This window comes from Salmo salar, chromosome 01, assembly GCF_965601325.2.
Source record: "Salmo salar chromosome 01, fSalSal1, whole genome shotgun sequence".
In the NCBI taxonomy this organism is placed as follows: Eukaryota; Metazoa; Chordata; class Actinopteri; order Salmoniformes; family Salmonidae; genus Salmo; species Salmo salar.
In genome coordinates this window covers 171,280,455-171,299,794 of record NC_138291.1, presented here as the reverse complement: position 1 = coordinate 171,299,794, position 19,340 = coordinate 171,280,455, and the positions used below count along the sequence as shown (strand labels likewise).

At 42.8% G+C, this 19,340-nt stretch overlaps 1 protein-coding gene across 5 annotated transcripts in view; it reads left to right on the top strand.

Annotated features, from left to right (window-relative positions):
• Nucleotides 1–19,340, top strand: part of LOC106570883 (DENN domain-containing protein 1A) — a 145,624-nt gene that overhangs the window by 103,855 nt on the left and 22,429 nt on the right. For all 5 annotated transcript variants that reach the window (XM_014143465.3, XM_014143472.3, XM_014143453.3 and 2 more), the window contains 4 exons: nt 2,625–2,725; nt 6,910–6,955; nt 7,101–7,202; nt 15,373–15,498. In XM_014143465.3, coding sequence (XP_013998940.2) covers nt 2,625–2,725; nt 6,910–6,955; nt 7,101–7,202; nt 15,373–15,498 — 375 coding nt within the window. The remainder of the gene's footprint in view (nt 1–2,624; nt 2,726–6,909; nt 6,956–7,100; nt 7,203–15,372; nt 15,499–19,340) is intronic.

The window sequence follows — 19,340 nt, the reverse complement described above, 5'->3', positions numbered from 1 at the left end:
AACACACACTGTAAAAGGGAAGTTGTTCACAACCCCAATGGGAAAATACTCTTGTCAGGGTGGATGCTTGTTTAGAAGCTACACCTGAACATGTAGTAGCAAAGAGGACTTATGCTAGAATGGTGAGGTATAACAATTATTTTACATTCCATCAAAACATGACCACGTTCTTTGAAGAATATGGGGAGACGTCTATTCCTTTAACATATCAGTGAATATGGGGAGACGTCTATTCCTTTAACATATAAGTGAATATGGGGAGACGTCTATTCCTTTAACATATCAGTGAATATGGGGAGACCTCTATTCCTTTAACATATCAGTGAATATGGGGAGACGTCTATTCCTTTAACATATCAGTGAATATGGGGAGACGTCTATTCCTTTAACATATCAGTGAATATGGGGAGACGTCTATTCCTTTAACATATCAGTGAATATGGGGAGACGTCTATTCCTTTAACATATCAGTGAATATGGGGAGACCTCTATTCCTTTAACATATCAGTGAATATGGGGAGACGTCTATTCCTTTAACATATCAGTGAATATGGGGAGACGTCTATTCCTTTAACATATCAGTGAATATGGGGAGACCTCTATTCCTTTAACATATCAGTGAATATGGGGAGACGTCTATTCCTTTAACATATCAGTGAATATGGGGAGACGTCTATTCCTTTAACATATCAGTGAATATGGGGAGACGTCTATTCCTTTAACATATCAGTGAATATGGGGAGACCTCTATTCCTTTAACATATCAGTGAATATGGGGAGACGTCTATTCCTTTAACATATCAGTGAATATGGAGAGACGTCTATTCCTTTAACATATCAGTGAATATGGGGAGACGTCTATTCCTTTAACATATCAGTGAATATGGGGAGACCTCTATTCCTTTAACATATCAGTGAATATGGGGAGACGTCTATTCCTTTAACATATCAGTGAATATGGGGAGACGTCTATTCCTTTAACATATCAGTGAATATGGGGAGACCTCTATTCCTTTAACATATCAGTGAATATGGGGAGACCTCTATTCCTTTAACATATCAGTGAATATGGGGAGACGTCTATTCCTTTAACATATCAGTGAATATGGGGAGACGTCTATTCCTTTAACATATCAGTGAATATGGGGAGACGTCTATTCCTTTAACATATCAGTGAATATGGGGAGACCTCTATTCCTTTAACATATCAGTGAATATGGGGAGACGTCTATTCCTTTAACATATCAGTGAATATGGGGAGACCTCTATTCCTTTAACATATCAGTGAATATGGGGAGACCTCTATTCCTTTAACATATCAGTGAATATGGGGAGACCTCTATTCCTTTAACATATAAGTGAATATGGGGAGACGTCTATTCCTATATCAGTGAATATGGGGAGACGTCTATTCCTTTAACATATCAGTGAATATGGGGAGACGTCTATTCCTTTAACATATCAGTGAATATGGGGAGACGTCTATTCCTTTAACATATCAGTGAATATGGGGAGACCTCTATTCCTTTAACATATAAGTGAATATGGGGAGACGTCTATTCCTTCAACATATAAGTGATTATTGAGGAATAGAAACGAGGGACACATCTCAAATGTTACCATATTCCCTATATGGTGCACTACTGTTGACCAGAGCCGTGGGAGAAAAGCTGAATGTTCCTCATAATTTTTATACCAAAACAGAGGAACCACACATGTCCTCCTCCTCCCAGTTAAAAAGGGATATGATTCATCCAAGGAATCCCAGTCTTCCTGTTTGACGTGAAAAATACTTTACCTGACATGGCTGTGGACGAGCGTTCCCCAGGGGCTCTTTCTCCCCACACCCCATTCCCTATAACGAGTCCCTTAGACAAACGCTGCCACAACGTCTCCCTCCCCCCATCTTAAATCAAAGTAAAATTGTCAGAATCTCCGAGTTAGCCAGTTGGATTGACTGTGGGGGGGTGGGCACGTTTTATGATCAATCATCTGCTCTGAATATAGAAACCCACACACTTAAACAGCGTCTCAGACAAACGCTGTTATTCTGGGGAATGTCTGTTGTGGTTGGGCAACATCGCTATTATTGACACATCTGCCAGCGTTCAACGGTGCCATCTTAGTTTGATCAACGGCTGCGTTTGTTTGCCCGGCACTACATTCCTCCTACCTTAACACACAAAGGAGCGGAATGTGTCACGTGAGATATTAAACGTCAGTGATGGGAACTGTTGCTGGTCTAATTTCCGGTGGTGTAATTTGTATCATTTATGGGTGGCTTTGATGCCATGAGTAATGGCCAATTTACTCTTGGAGTGTGTCCCCCTGTGTGTGTGTCCTTGTGTGTGTGTGTCCCTGAGTGTGTGTTCCTGTGTGTGTGTCCACAGAACTCCAAACATTGACATAGTGGAGTTGGAACTTTCTCTGCACAATAATCTGTCAATGTATTTTCTACAATATGACAATGCAAGGAATAGTTATATACCTAAAATATTCCATTGTGGATCTGTCAATATAATGTATATTTCCAAATGAACCTGTGAGAAATAGTTATATGCTGTATTATGCTCTATGTTGTTGTGTGTGATTGTGGTGTTATGTACTCTCTCCCTCCACCACAGTTAACGGCTTGTGTTCACGGGTCGGCGGCCATGATGTACCCAATGTATTGGCAACACGTTTACATTCCTGTCCTGCCTCAGCACCTCATAGACTACTGCTGGTGAGTAACCACAATGATCATCTGTAGCTCAGTTGGTAGAGCATGGCGCTTCGAACACCAGGATAGTGGGTTCAATTCCCAGCACCTCCCATATGTATGCATGCATGACTGTAAGTCACTTTGGATAAAAGCATCTGTTAAATGGCATATTCATTTTTTAAAGCGCTTGTCTCCAACTCCAAGCGCGTCACATTGTAACACCAAGGTGTGGGACAGGACTTGGAAGAGTTTTCCCCCTGTCCGTTGGTTCAGGGGCAGGTAGTTATTTATCCTTCTATGGTTAAGATTAGGAGTTGGGCTGCGTAATCCAATGCTAAATGTGTGGTTAGATGCAGATTCTGTCTCTAGTGTGTAGCACTCACCATTTTCTACCAAAACACTCACATTCAGCATGTTGATGGACCCAACACACTTGACCCCACTGTTGACAGTATCCAAAATGTACCCCTTTTCCACCCGCACCCCCCCACCCCCCTTTCCACCCCATAACAAATGACGATTGTCCGGATTTCTGGTGTGTTTATTTCAGTAAGGACCGTACCTCCCAACTTTGCGCCTCTCATAAGTCTCGGGTCGGAGTGCCATTTTGTCTGTGCAAATTTGAAAAGAAATGTCCACAATATTTAACCCTTGTCTGGACAGCCCAGACACATGACACTGGCTGTATTTGTGTGGCATGCAGGGAGGCGGTATGACCTTCCCCATGTCTTTATGAATATGGTGAACAAAGCCTTTAATAATGCTTGGTCACCATCCATTTATCACGTTATCAAGATGTGCTTCGCACATAGAATTACAATAGGAATGTCATGATGCAGCGTGTCTAAAGTAAAGGCTGACGAGTACGATGATGTGCTTGTCCAAAATCTGAACCTATTTCCTGTTTCTGAATAACATACAGTTGAAGTCGAAAGTTTACATACACCTTAACCGAATACATTTAAACTCAGTTTTTCACAATTCCTGACATTTAATCCTAGTAAAAATTCCCTGTCTTAGGTCAGTTAGGATCACCACTTTATTTTAAGACTGTGAAATGTCAGAATAATAGTAGAGAGAATGATTTATTTCAGCTTTTATTTCTTTCATCACATTCCCAGTGGGTCAGAAGTTTACATACACTCAATTAGTATTTGGTAGCATTGCCTTTAAATTGTTTAACTTGGGTCAAACATTTCGGGGTAGCCTTCCACACGCTTCCCACAATAAGTTGGGTGATTTTTGGCCCACAACGCGGCACTCCGGGCCAAGGGCACAACGCGGCACTCCGGGCCAAGGGCACAACGCGGCACTCCGGGCCAAGGGCACAACGCGGCACTCCGGGCCAAGGGCACAACGCGGCACTCCGGGCCAAGGGCACAACGCGGCACTCCGGGCCAAGGGCACAACGCGGCACTCCGGGCCAAGGGCACAACGCGGCACTCCGGGCCAAGGGCACAACGCGGCACTCCCGGCCAAGGGCACAACGCGGCACTCCGGGCCAAGGGCACAACGGCCACTGGCCGCAAAAAGCATGAGATTTTTTTTAGGTTGCATTACAGCCACACAAAAGGGATGCAGCCGTGAAATTCGAGACATTATCAAGTGCTTGTCAAATTGTGAATGAGCGACTGATGAAGTGTGTACAGCCTGCGCAAAAAACTAAATAAACAGAGCTCATGCCTTTCAAGCTACTTTTTTCAAATCATCATTAGTCACATCATGCAACCTTACAATGTATTAAAAATCAAAACATATAGCCCACATTTGTAGAACAACTAAAGTTACATTAATAACTCTAAATTAAGCATATAGTAGTACCTATTTATTTTTAACCGCTCAACACAGAATAGGCGCATGTGCGCACTCCCTCAAATCATTTGGAGAGAATATCCTTTATATTTTATTCAGCTTTGTTCAATTGTATTCTTCATACTATAAAACAATATAAAATAATGCCATGGAATTTTAAGCCAATCTTGTCTGCTAAATGAACTAGTGTAGCCACAGCTATATGGCATAGCCAGATCAGGTTCTAACATAAGGACAAGTCAAAGTATGCTATTCTGTTCTTCTGAAACAGACTACATTTTATTCATATCATGCTTCTTTAGACCTGTCTAAAGTAAATAATGGATTTATTGTGAAGGTGTAGGCTATATTACATGGTTTTATTAGACTTTTTAAAATGTAGATGTTCCAAAGGTCTGCAAGTGTGCAAGCCAGGAGATGCTAAATGTCTTTATGTTAATTAACGGTCAATTACCGTGAGACCAACAGCTATTTGCATGACAATTACTGGCTGACGTAATTTCGTGACTGCCGCAGCCCTAGTTGCAATTGAGGACTGACTGATTTTTACGCACTACACGCTTCAGCACTTGGTAGTCCCGTTCTGTGGGCTTGTATGGCCTACCACTTTGCGGCTGAGCCATTTTTTCTCCTTGATGTTTACGGGTCCGCTCTAGCAGGGCAGAAATTTTGCAAACTGACTTGTTAGAAAGGTGGCATCCTATGACGGTGCCACGTTGAAAGTCACTGAGTTCATCAGTGAGGCCATTCTACTGCCAATGTTTGTCTGGAGATTGCATGGCTGTGTGTTCGATTTTATACACCTGTCAGCAACGGGTGTGGCTGAAATAGCCGAATCTACTAATTTGAAGAGTTGTCCACATACTTTTGTATATATTTTGTACACACTCATTAAGTATTGAAAAGGATGGAGAGAGAGCTGAGGAATAATATAATTGAGTCTAGGAATGTCTTTAATTGAGGGTCACAGACCCACAGACATTTTATGAATGACTGACCCCAGTTAATACCATTGTCTTCATTAAAATCATACACCAATGACGAGCTGCCATTTTAAGTGGCATTTACGTAAACAAAGACTGCATGTTTGGGAAAGGGAAATAAGGAACAACAGCTGATTCTCTCTCTCGTGGTAACCTGACAGTGTTAATTAATGGGGTTGTTCACGACAGGGTGGTGGGGGGGAAGAGGTGCAGTAAGCAAATTATTGCTCTATTTTTTTCTTTCTCTTCATATCTGTTCCTTCTCTCAAATATTGCTAATCGTTCCTATATACTCCCCCATCAACCGAGGGTAAACCAAGAGAAAGGCTCTTTGTAATGAGGACCTAAAAAAGATGGTTGCCGAGAGCTAATTCGACATCAGCTTTTGAGAAGATGGCAATGGTGCTTCCAGCTTAGGAAGCTAACCCCTCGGCTTAACTTGGCCTTAGCGGCTCAAACTCGACGCAAGGGCTACATTTCACTTCCCCCGTTTTTCACAGCGCACAATAAATAATTGGCTGTGTGGACGATTACCGTCAACCAAAAACATCCAATCGGATATTTATTTAATTTTTTATTTATATTCTGGTTTTGTTATGCTTTCCACTACTTTTTGATCCCTTGAGTTGTTGTGGCTTTTTCTCCGCTTGCCGCTGTATTTTAATTGAATGTCACGCTAGGCTGAGGAGATGGAGACATGGAGAAGAGCACAGTTAATTAAGTGTTTTCGGGTCCGTCTTCATCACCCCCCCTCTCAGGCTGACAGGTTTCTCACATCCCTCCTCCCTCCCTCCCTCCCTCCCTTTCTCCCTCCCTTTCTCTCTCCCTCCCTTTCTCGTTTTATCCTTCAGACCATTACCCAATCAGCCATATCTTTTCTATGGTGGTGTCTTAGTGTCTGAGGGTCCCTTGTCTAGCCCCACAGGTCCAACCCTCTGGTGTACACACCACAAACATACGCACACACACACATAGAGACACATACAAACACTCCAGTATGCTGGGAAAGTAAAACGTTTTTAATTCCCACTACTTCTTGTCTCACTGTGGTAACATTTCAATGGACTCTATTTCGTAGCCATGAACTGTGAAAAAAAACAAAAAAACCAGAGTAGAACCGTATGGAAGGTTGACGATGAAGGAATACGACAACAATAAAATGTTTTGGTTTTCTTGCAATGTCAAAGTGTTGCCCTGAATGTGCATGTGTACAAAGTGTACAAAATCGGTTCGATGTGCGTCACAATGATCATGATAAAAGAACAAAGTACTCAAGTCTCTGTTTGTTTCCCATTACTATGCTAATGTGGTTGATATATGACTCTTTGGTGGTTTTGGCTGAGATCATGCAGTGTTTAAACACTTTTGTCTCACAATCATGATTATTTATTATGTGTTTGTGTTTTGCAGTGCGCCCATGCCCTACCTCATTGGAGTACATTCCAGCCTAATGGAGGTAAGTTCCTTACCACAGACCGTTTATAAACCCAACTCATAAGAGAGAGAGTGTGTGTCTACCTGACTGCCTGCGTGTGTGTGTACATGTGTCTCATGTTTGTGTGGAAGTGTAAAGTCCTCTCTCTGTATCTCTCTCCCTGCAGAAGGTGAGGGGGATGGCCCTGGATGACGTAGTAGTCCTCAACGTAGACACCAACACCCTAGAAACACCCTTTGACGACCTCCAAAGCCTGCCCAACGACGTGGTGAGACACACACACAGACATTTATAGACACCACATATCCCAATTCTCACGAGTGGTGAGATCTACTGCAGGGATGGACAACATTGATGGGGGTGGGGCCCACAACCAAATTTCGAAATTGCTCCTTGTGTATTCTACTATTTTTAAGTTGAGACCCTGAGTTCCCCCCCCCCAAAATAATAATAATATAAATATATTTGTAAACAATTTACAAAACATTCTTTAGCCTCCCCTGTGCTTACTACCAGTTGAGTAAAGGACCACAAAACATTGACTCAAAGGGAAGCTCCAAATGGTAAATATTGTCATATCATATCACTCAAAAATAAATAAATATGGATTATTATAGGATTATTATACAGTACCAGTCAAAAGTTTGGACACACCTATTCATTCCAGGGTTTTTCTTTATTTTTACTATTTTCTACATTGTAGAATAATAGTGAAGACATCAAAACTATGAAATAACACATATGGAATCATGTAGTAACCAAAAAAGTGTTAACCAAATCAAAATATATTTTATATTTGAGATTCTTAAAAGTAGCCACCCTTTGCCTTGACGACAGCTTTTCACACTATTGGCATTCTCTCAACCAGCTTCACCTGGAATGCTTTTCCAACAGTCTTGAAGGAGTTCCCACATATGCTGAGCGCTTGTTTGCTGCTTTTCCACTCTGCGGTCCAACTCATCCCAAACCATCTCAATTGGGTTGAGGTCGGGTGATTGTGGAGGCCAGGTCATCTGATGCAGCACTCCATCACTCTCCTTCTTGGTCAAATTGCCCTTACAGCCTTGAGGTGTGTTGGGACATTGTCCTGTTGAAAACAAGTGATAGTCCCACTAAGCAAAAACCAGATGGGTTGGTGTATCGCTGCAGAATGCTGTGATAGCCAGGCTGTTTAAGTATGCCTAGAATTCTAAACAAATCACTGACAGTGTCACCAACAAAGCACCCCCACACCATCACACCTCCTCCTCCATGCTTCATGAAGGGAACCACACATGCAGAGATCATCCGTTCACCTACTCTGCGTCTCAGAAAGACACGGCGGTTTCAACCAAAAATCTCAAATTGGGACTCATCAGACCAAAGGACAGATTTTCACCGGTTTAATGTCCATTTCTTTGTGTTTCTTGGCCCAAGCAAGTCTCTTCTTCTTATTGGTGTCCTTTAGTAGTGGTTTCTTTGCCGCAATTCAACCATGAAGGCCTGATTCATGCAGTCTCCTCTGAACAATTGATGTTGAGATGTGTCTGTTACTTGAACTCTGTGAAGCATTTATTTGGGCTGCAATTTTTGAGGCTGGTAACTCTAATGAACTTATCCTTTGCAGCAGAGGTAACTGTGGATCTGTCTTTCCTGTGGCGGTCCTCATGAGAGCCAGTTTCATCATAGCGCTTGATGGTTTTTGCGACTGCACTTGAAGAAACTTTAAAAAGTTCTTGACATTTTCCGGATTGACTGACCTTCATGTCTTAAAGTAATGATGGACTTTCGTTTCTCTTTGATTATTTGAGCCTTTCTTGCCAAATAGTGCTATCTTCTGTATACCATCCCTACCTTGTCACAACACAACTGATTGGCACAAACGCATTAAGAACGCAAGAAATTCCACAAGTTAACTTTTAACAAGGCACACCTGTTAATTTAAATGAATTCCAGGTGACTACCTCATTTACAAAATATATATATAATATTTAACCTTTAAGAAAAAAATATTATGTACAATGACGGCCTACCCCGGCCAAACCCAAACCCGGGCGACGCTGGGCCAATTGTGCGCCGCCCTATGGGACTCCCAATCAAACCAGGGTCTGTAGGGACGCCTCTGGCACTGAGATGCAGTGCCTTAGACCGCTGCGTACTCAGGGGCCCAAAAGCTGGTTGAGAGAATGCCAAGAGTGTTCAAAGCTGTGGCTACTGTGAAGAATCTCAAATATAACATTTATTTTTATTTGTTTAACACTGTTTTGCTTACTACATGATTCCATATGTGTTATTTCATAGTTTTGATGTTTTCACTATTATGCTACAATGTAGAAAATTGTAAAAATTAAGAAAAACCCTGGAATGAGTAGGTGTGTCCAAACTTTTGACCGGTACTGTATATGTATACTGTGTGTATACTGAACAATTGAAATAAATTCATTAGGCCCTAATCTATGGATTTTACATGACAGGGAATGGAGAGATGCATCTGTTGGTCACAGATACCTTTATAAAATATCGGCCTCACAATCGGCCTCAGGATTTCGTCACGGTTTCTCTGTGCATTCAAATTGCCATCGATAAAGGTTTTTTTGGGGGGGAGGGAATTTATTCACATGGCCTACTGTATATCAAAGTATTGCTTTTAGTAGTCATAGCACACCTTGCACAACTCTATGGTCCACTAAACCTTCACATTTCCTGATACATCTATGGCAGGGATCATCAACTAGATTCAGCCGCGGGTCGATTTTTTTCTTGATCAGATGGTCAGGGGGCCGGAACATAATTACAAATCATTTATACACTGCAAATGAACCGCAAGAAGCCCAAACAAATGTAATGTTTGACTAAAACATAATCATTTCAAACCTTGCTTACATTTGTATAGGATCACGTGTCTCTATTATGCGTGGGAATACTTGGGAACAGATTTCTTAAATTAATATAACTTCGAGCTGATTTCTTGGTGTTTTTAGTCTTTTATGTCCAACAATGAAAATTCCACAAATTAAAAAAATATATACAGCGCATTTGGAAAGTATTCAAATGCCTTGACTTTTCCCACATTTTATAAATGGATGAAGTATTTTTTTCCCCTCATCAATCTATACGCAATACCCCATAATGACAAAGCAAAAACAGGTTTTAAGAAATGTTTGCAAATTTATTTAAAAAAACCTGAAATATTACATTTATATAAGTATTCAGGCCAAATTCGGCACACGGGCCGCCGGTTGGGGAACCCTGATCTATGGTATATTGAAACAGCCATGCATTTGATAATTAACAGTACAAGATCAAAGCAAATCCCAGAGTCTTTCATGGTTGACTACTGAATGCTACATGTTTCCACCACAACTGAACTGAGCTCAACAATGGTAGTCTCATCCTCTCAAGAGGGCTAGCCACGGTCTTTGAAATATCCATTTAGACTTCCAATGCAGACCAAAACGTAAACACGCCCAATTATACAGACTTGTTGGTATTCATGCTTTTACTATAAATATTAATATTTTGTATCTTTCTTACATTTTTGTCCTCTCAAAAGCTGTCATCTAATTTAAGCTGTTCGTTGTTTGCTGTTGTTGTTGGCCTTAATTACAACATGAGTCATGCTGTTGGGTCAGAGATGCTGTGTGTTTACACTGATGATCTGGGGTCCTCGCATCCACGCCACCTGCCTATGAAGTGCCCTCCTAATTGCCTGATCAAAAGGCTTGTAGCGCGGTGCTAAGTGACCAGGGGAGAAAGAGCAACCTGCCTTTCTCCTTTTGATCGCAGCCAAATACCAGCCCTGGCTCATGTTGGGCAGCCATTATATTTGTTGTCTGTCTACCTGTGTGTGTTTGTTTTTCATTAGAATTCAGCATTTTAGCGTGTGCTCATTTTAGCGTCATAAGTGGGTGAAATATATTCATAAACTGTCATTAGAAAGAAGAGTGACACAGAGCAGCTGGTTGCTTTGAAGTCTGCAGCCAAAATGTCTGTGTGTGCTTCGTGTTGTGTGTGTGATTCATGCACAGTCACGCTTACATGTATGTGTCTAAGCGGGCGTCTGCATGCTTACATTAATGCATGGAGGTGTGTACATCAAGGCTCTCCAACCCTGTTCCTGGAGAGATACCGTCCTGTCGGTTTTAAAACCTACAGGAGGGTAGCTCTCCAGGAACAGGGTTGGAGTTAAAACCTACAGGAGGGTATCTCAACCGTAAAAAGGTTGGAGTTAAAACCTACAGGAGGGTAGCTCTCCAGGAACAGGGTTGGACAGCCCTGCTGTACAGTATGTGTGTGACTCCTTGACTAAGCCAGATGATGACATACAGTGCCCTCATCAATCTACTCACAGTACCCCATAATGACAAAGCAAAACAGGTTTTTAGAATTTTTTTTCAATTAAAAAATGAAATATCACATTTATATAAGTATTCAGTCCCTTTAATTCAGTACTTTGTTGAAGCACCTTTGGCAACGATTGCAACCTTGAGTCTTCTTGGGTATAACGCTACAAGCTTGGCACACCTGTATTTGAGAGTTTCTCCCATTCTTCTCTGCAGATCCTCTCAAGCTCTGTCAGATTGGATGGGGAGAGTTGCTGCACTGCTATTTTCAGGTCTCTCCAGAGATGTTCGATCGGGTTCAAGTCAATCGGGTTCAAGTCCGGGCTCTGGCTGGGCCACTCAAGGACATTTAGAGACCGTCCCGAAGCCACTCCTGCGTTGTCTTGGCTGTGTGCTTAGGGTCATTGTCCTGTTGGAAGATGAACCTTCGCCCCAGTCAGGTCCTGAGCGCTCTGGAGAAGGTTTTAATCAAGGATCTCTCCATCCATCTTTTGCTCTATCCTGACTAGTGTACCAGTCCCTGGGAAAAACATCCCCACTGAAAAATATCCCCACAGCATGATGCTGCCACCACCATGCTTCACCGTAGGGATGGTACCAGGTTTCCTCCAGATGTGACGCTTGGCATTCAGGCCAAAGAGTTCATTCTTGGTTTCATCACACCAGAGAATCTTGTTTCTTATGGTCTGAGAGTCTTTAGGTGCCTTTTGGCAAACTCCAAGCGGGCTGTCATGTGCCTTTTACTGAGGAGTGGCTTCCGTCTGGCCACTCTACCAGAAAGGTCTGATTGGTGGAGTGCTGTAGAGATGGATTTCCTTCCAGAAGTTTCTCCCATTTCCACAGATGAATTCTGGAGCTCTGTCAGAGTGACCATCGAGTTCTTGGTCACCTCCCTGACCAAGGCCCTTCTCCCCTGCTTGTTCAGTTTGGCCGGGTGGCCAGCTCTAGGAAGAGTCTTGGTGGTTCCAAACTTCTTCCATTTAAGAATGATGGAGGCCACTGTGTTCTTGAGGACCTTGGTACCCTTCCCCAGATCTGTGCCTGGACACAATCCTGTCTCCGAGCACAATGGACAATTCCTTCGACCTCATGGCTTGGTGTTTGCTCTGACATGCAATGTTAACTGTGGAACCTTATATAGACAGGTGTGTTCCTTTCCAAATCATGTCCAATCCATTGAATTTACTACAGGTGGACTCCAGTCAAGTTTTAGAAACATCTTAAAGATGATCAAAGGAAACAGGATGCATTTGAGCTCAATTTCGAGTCTCATGGCAAAGGGTCCGAATACTTATGTAAATAAGGTATTTCTGTTTTTCATCTTTAGTAAATCTGCTGAAATTTCTAAAAACCCTTTTTTTGCCTTGCTATTATGTAGATTGATGAGGGAAAAAAAACAATTTAATCAATTTTAGAATAAGACTGTAATGTAACAAAATGTGGAAAAAGTCTGAATAGTTTCCGAATGCACTGTATGTGTGATGCTAGCCACTGATCTCACTTTGTATCCTGTCAGATGTCCAGTTCTTATAACATTTAAATGGGACAGATCCTAATTGAATTACTCATTTTAAGGTTGACTCAGCACATATTAAAGTGTGTCTCTGGCAGTATCACTGGGGAACATCATAGGGCACCCATAAAGCCCCCCGATCCCAGGAACGGCGTAAAGCTTTAAGAGACTTCCGTCCTGTCATTACACACTTATTCACATCTCTTTTTTATTTATATCACAAGGCTGTAATTCTTGATTTTTATTGGGTTTTGATGTATTTTCATTTGTTTCTGTAAATGTGTTTTGAGAGGGGGAGATTATCAGGAGAGTGTGTGTATGAGGGTGTTTGTATGTGTGTCAGTTCTGGTCAGGTAATGGAAGTATTAAGGAGGCATTAGGAGGAAGTGGAGCTTCTGGTGTTACTGAGTTGGAGGAAGCAAGCAAAGCTCTCATGTCATTATACCATCAGATCAAAGACATGTGGAATGACTCAGTACAGTAGGATCAAGGTCCTGATATGTAGCTGATTAGTTACAGCCTACCACACCAGCACAACTCACCTGACCAAGTGTGTTGAGCTGGAACAAAAGCACACCCACTAGCTGTCCAGGAAGAGAGTTGGCCACCTTTGGTGTTGATGAGGTGACGTAGGAAGTGTAGTTGGTGACGTAGGAAGTGTAGTTGGTGACGTATTAAGTGTAGTTGGTGACGTATTAAGTGTAGTTATTGAGGTAGGAAGTGTAGTTGGTGACATAGGACGTGTAGTTGGTGAAAAGGGGACCACATTACGAGAATGTAGCATGGTGTTTTCTAGGGCTCTTTGTCTTTGTCCCATTACTCTTTCCTTAAACATGGAGTATGTGTAACGGCTGTCTGAAGAAGTAGACCAAGGCGCAGCGTGTTGAGTGCTCATATTTAATGGTAATCGAGACACTTTGAACAAAACAAGAAAATGACATCCAAACAGTTCTGTCAGGTATAACTAAACACTAAACAGAAATTAACTACCCACAAACCCCAAAGGAAAACAGGCTGCCTAAGTATGACTCCCAATCAGCGACAACGATGTACAGCTGTCCCTGATTGAGAGCCATACCAGGCCAAAACAAAGAAATACAAAGCATAGAAAAAAGGACATAGAATTCCCACCCAAATCACACCCTGACCAAACCTAAATAGAGACATAAAAAGGCTCTCTCAGGTCAGGGTGTGACAGTATGACAGTTTATTGTGCATGATGTTCTACCAGAATGAAAAAATCCAAAGTCCCTTCTGGACACACTAATTAACGTGAGCTTTACAATCGGCATTTCAAAACCACTATTTTCAATTTCCTCCAAACAAATGAGACAGGAAAATACAGCAACATTTCATTTGCGTGTCTCATCTGCCTCCGCTGTTGAAAAAAGCAAACCCGGGTTAGGTCATGGCAAATCAAACCCAGGTCATGACAAATCAAACCCAGGTCATGACAAATCAAACCCAGGTCATGACAAATCAAACCCAGGTCATGGCAAATCAAACCCAGGTCATGACAAATCAAACCCAGGTCATGGCAAATCAAACCCAGGTCATGACAAATCAAACCCAGGTCATGACAAATTAAACCCAGGTCATGACAAATCAAACCCAGGTCATGACAAATCAAACCCAGGTCATGGCAAATCAAACCCAGGTCATGGCAAATCAAACCCAGGTCATGACAAATCAAACCCAGGTCATGGCAAATCAAACCCAGGTCATGGCAAATCAAACCCAGGTCATGGCAAATCAAACCCAGGTCATGACAAATCAAACCCAGGTCATGGCAAATCAAACCCAGGTCATGGCAAATCAAACCCAGGTCATGGCAAATCAAACCCAGGTCATGACAAATCAAACCCAGGTCATGGCAAATCAAACCCAGGTCATGGCAAATCAAACCCAGGTCATGGCAAATGCCACAAAAAATCTGTGTTCTTTACTATGGTTATTTTTCTGGTTGAGTTTTCTGCTTTGGGGGGAGGCAAAACTTTTTCTAACAATGTAACCTAGCATCTTTAATAACCGGGGGAGCTCACCGTGGGAGAGAAGCGGCGGGGTAAGAGAGAGAGAAGACAGAAGGAGAAAGGATTACTTCAGCCCCGTGCGCTCGCTCCCGGCTAGCGCATTAGCCTAAACGGCCGTCTCATGGAGTGTATTCATGTAGAATAACACTGTTGTTGACTCGCGGGCCGCTTTTCCAGCGGTGTGGTGCATATGGATGCAAGCAAGGGAGAGAGGGCAGCTGTAGCCTGGGGAAGGGCGGATTAAAGGAGGGCCTGGATCAGACACTACCTGAGGGATAGGAGGCCTGGGGTGAGAGAGTCTTTCAGTCCATTTCTGGGGGAAGAAAAGGAATGAAGGGAGGGATGAGATGCTTGGAGGAAAGGAGAAAGGAATGGAGGAATGGATGGGTGGATGGAGAGAGCGATAAATAAAGACACTTAAGGTCAAAGAGATGGACAATGGCAGAGAGTGGGGGAAAATATTTGGGGTATGGATGGATGGAAAAATGACCTATGAATATCGATGATGCAGTCCTTATGTAGACTCCATAAACAATAATAAGGTAACTGTTTGTTGTTGTTGTTTTCCCCCAGGTGTCATCTTTAAAGAATCGCCTGAAGAAGGTTTCCACGACGACGGGAGATGGCGTGGCCCGAGCTTTCCTCAAGACACAGGCCGCTCTCTTCGGCTGCTACAGGAACGCGCTGCAGATCCAACCGGTGAGCCAGACTGAGGGAGAACGAGAGAGGGGAAGGAGGAAGGGAAGGTTTACAGTTAGTAGTGAGTGAGAGAAAGAGAGAGAGTGACACACACAGACACGGAGCGAGCTGTCTTTCTTTCCTGGCAGCTCCTCTCTATCACCATGGTAATGGGATATGATGACAGGGATGTATCTGACTGTGTATTTGAATGGGAACAGCCAGCCAGCGCTCCGTCTACTCTACCTGCATCAACACTAGGCATGGTTGTGCCGGACCACTAATTATTCTACTATTCAACCATATGTCGTCAAAAAAAGTCTGATCCTCGCGTCGCCCAGCCCAATGCGTCTATTTTAAAATCATCTCTCCCAGACATTTACATATTTTAGACGGGGGCAATATGAATAAAACAAATAGAGGTGTCAATCAAGGACTTCCGCGTGCTAGGACGGCAGGGTGTGTGTGCGTGCGTGTGTGTGTGTGTGTCTGCGTGCGTGCGTGCGTGCGCGCGTGTGTGTCTGCCCACTGTGTGAATAATAGCATTAGCGATGCAGATCCCCATATCCCCCCCAGTGTATAGAGAGGGGTGTCTGGAGGACAGAATAGCCCCCCCTACGTGGGGTACTGGTCCACCCACCAGGGGAGACAGAAAGGGGACACACGTCCTAACAATGGCCCAGCTGGTGCCCCTGCACTACAAATGGGGGAGCCAGTGCCTTCCTTCCACCTCCAAGCTGTCACTACCCTGTGGCTAACCCTGAACTCTAACCCCTAAACCCCTAACCTGTACTCTGGCTGAACCAAGGCCTCTTCTGCCTAGGAGACACTAGGGAGTTTTTATTGTGTGTTCTGTGGCCTATTCGGTGTCTGACATTTCATGTGACCCACCATGTAAATAGTGTATTTCTAGTCAGGACCCAAAATGAATCCAATAAATGACCCGGGCCACCCACTGTCACCCAATGTCAGGGATATCCTGCTCTCAACGTTATCATGAAGCTGGGAAGAAAGGTATAGCCCTGATATTGCTGAAGCTTTTTTGAGTTTTTATATTCTAGACCCAATCTTGGGAACTTTCTTGCTTTCTTAAAGTTTTGTAACATTGTGAAAATAGTTCAAGTACAAAAGGGAAAATAAATAAACATAAATATGGGTTGTATTTACAGTGGTGTTTGTTCTTCACTGGTTGTCCGTTTCTTGTGGCAACAGGTCACAAATCTTGCTGCTGTGATTGCACACTCTCTCTCTCTCTCTCTCTCTCTCTCTCTCTCTCTCTCTCTCTGCACCTCTTCTCTCTCCCTCTCTTTATCTATCTCTCTCTACCTCCCTCCCTCTCTCTCTCTCTCTCTCTGTCTCGTGCTCGGCGCTAGTTGTCATTAAGTCTGAACTGCAGAACCAATTAGTTTGATCCAGAGGGGATGTGATGTGCAGCAGCAGTATGGACAGTGGGGATAGGAAGGGACATGTGTGTGTAAGCATGCGTGCGTGTGTGTGTATGCGTGCGTGCGTGTGCGCTCTCTTATTTGGCAATGGACCTCTTAGCTATGCTTGGATACACATCATCAAGACAGGACACAAAAACACCCCAGACAGACACTCAACCATACAGAGACAAACACACACACACCACACCACACACACACACACACACCAAGCAGAACGGCCCAGAGAAACAAACACATTCTCACTAAGAGCAGATTGGGACACTATGTCTTGTATGAGTTGGTGTGTGTTGACCCACTTATTGCTTTCCCTGTGAGTTTACTCTTAGTGTGCAAAACATTATGAACACCTTGCCCATAGAACAGCCTCAATTCGTCGGGGCATGGACTCTACAAGGTGTCGAAGCGTTCCACAGGGATGCTGGCCCATGTTGACTCCAATGCTTCCCACAGTTGTGCCAAGTTGGCTGGATGTCCTTTGGGTGGTGGACCATTCTTGATACACAGGAAACTGTTGAGCGTGAAAAACCCAGTAGCGTTGCACTCAAACCGGTGCGCCTGGCACCTACTACCATACCCCGTTCAAATGCACTTAAATCTTTTGTCTTGCCCATTCACCCTCTGAATGGCACACACACACAATCCATGTCTCAATTGTCTCAAGGCTTAAAAATTATTCTTTAACCCGTCTCCTTCCCTTCATCTACACTGATTGCAGTGGATTTAACAAGTGACATCAATAAGGGATCATAGCTTTCACCTGGTCAGTCTATGTCATTGAAAGAGCATGTGTTTTGTACAGTCAGTGTATTTGTGAGCTTTACAACATGTTCCAAACTGACGTTTCATACTGCTGGTTGACAAATCACTGTTAATACATGTTTAAGTGGCCTCTAACAGCAACACACACACGCACGATCTGAGGGTGTGTGTGTGTGTGTGTGTGTGTGTGTGTGTGTGTGTGTGTGTGTGTGTGTGTGTGTGTGTGTGTGTGTGGTGTGTGTGTGTGTGTGTGTGTGTGTGTGTGTGTGTGTGTGTGTGTGTGTGTGTGTGTGTGTGTGTGTGTGTGTGTGTGCACCTAATGCTCAGTAACAGTGGCAGGTGTCATCATGTTTGGGGAATATGCTCCTCTCAGGCCCTGGTAAACGCTCCCCTCACAGGAGACAAGTCATGCTCTCCTTTGGCTCTAGTTTACAGTTCAGCTTCCTTGACATGAGACGTAGTTGAGGATGACTGAATGTCTGTGTGTGTGAGCAGGCAGGTCACCCATGATACAAGTCAGTATTCGACGTCCATCCATATCTGAGGATGTTCTGGAGATGATGTGGAAACTGGTCACTAGGGGCAACAGTGAGCACTGTTACCTTCAGGTAGTTTTCAGGTTTTGCCAGGGCATTGTGGAGGGGGATGGCGGATAAGCGTAAGCATCTGCCTCTGATTTCAAAGGTTGCCAGTTCAAATCCAGTGATAGAATTATTATTTTTTAAGCCTCTCCCAGTCCTTAACCCTTACTTTACCATAAAAACTAACCCTTACCTTACCATGCTGAGTTAATGTCTAAACTAACCCTTACCTTATCATGCTGAGTTAATGTCTTAACTAACCCTTACCTTATCATGCTGAGTTAATGTCTAAACTAACCCTTACCTTATCATGTTGAGTTAATGTCTAAACTAACCCTTACCTTACCATGCTGAGTTAATGTCTAAACTAACCCTTACCTTATCATGCTGAGTTAATGTCTAAACTAACCCTTACCTTATCATGCTGAGTTAATGTCTAAACTAACCCTTACCTTATCATGCTGAGTTAATGTCTAAACTAACCCTTACCTTATCATGCTGAGTTAATGTCTAAACTAACCCTTACCTTATCATGCTGAGTTAATGTCTAAACTAACCCTTACTTTATCATGCTGAGTTAATGTCTAAACTAACCCTTACCTTATCATGTTGAGTTAATGTCTAAACTAACCCTTACCTTATCATGTTGAGTTAATGTCTAAACTAACCCTTACCTTATCATGTTGAGTTAATGTCTAAACTAACCCTTACCTTATCATGTTGTGTTAATGTCTAAACTAACCCTTACCTTATCATGCTGAGTTAATGTCTAAACTAACCCTTACCTTATCATGTTGAGTTAATGTCTAAACTAACCCTTACCTTATCATGTTGAGTTAATGTCTAAACTAACCCTTACCTTATCATGCTGAGTTAATGTCTAAACTAACCCTTACCTTATCATGTTGAGTTAATGTCTAAACTAACCCTTACCTTATCATGTTGAGTTAATGTCTAAACTAACCCTTACCTTATCATGCTGAGTTAATGTCTAAACTAACCCTTACCTTATCATGCTGAGTTAATGTCTAAACTAACCCTTACTTTATCATGCTGAGTTAATGTCTAAACTAAC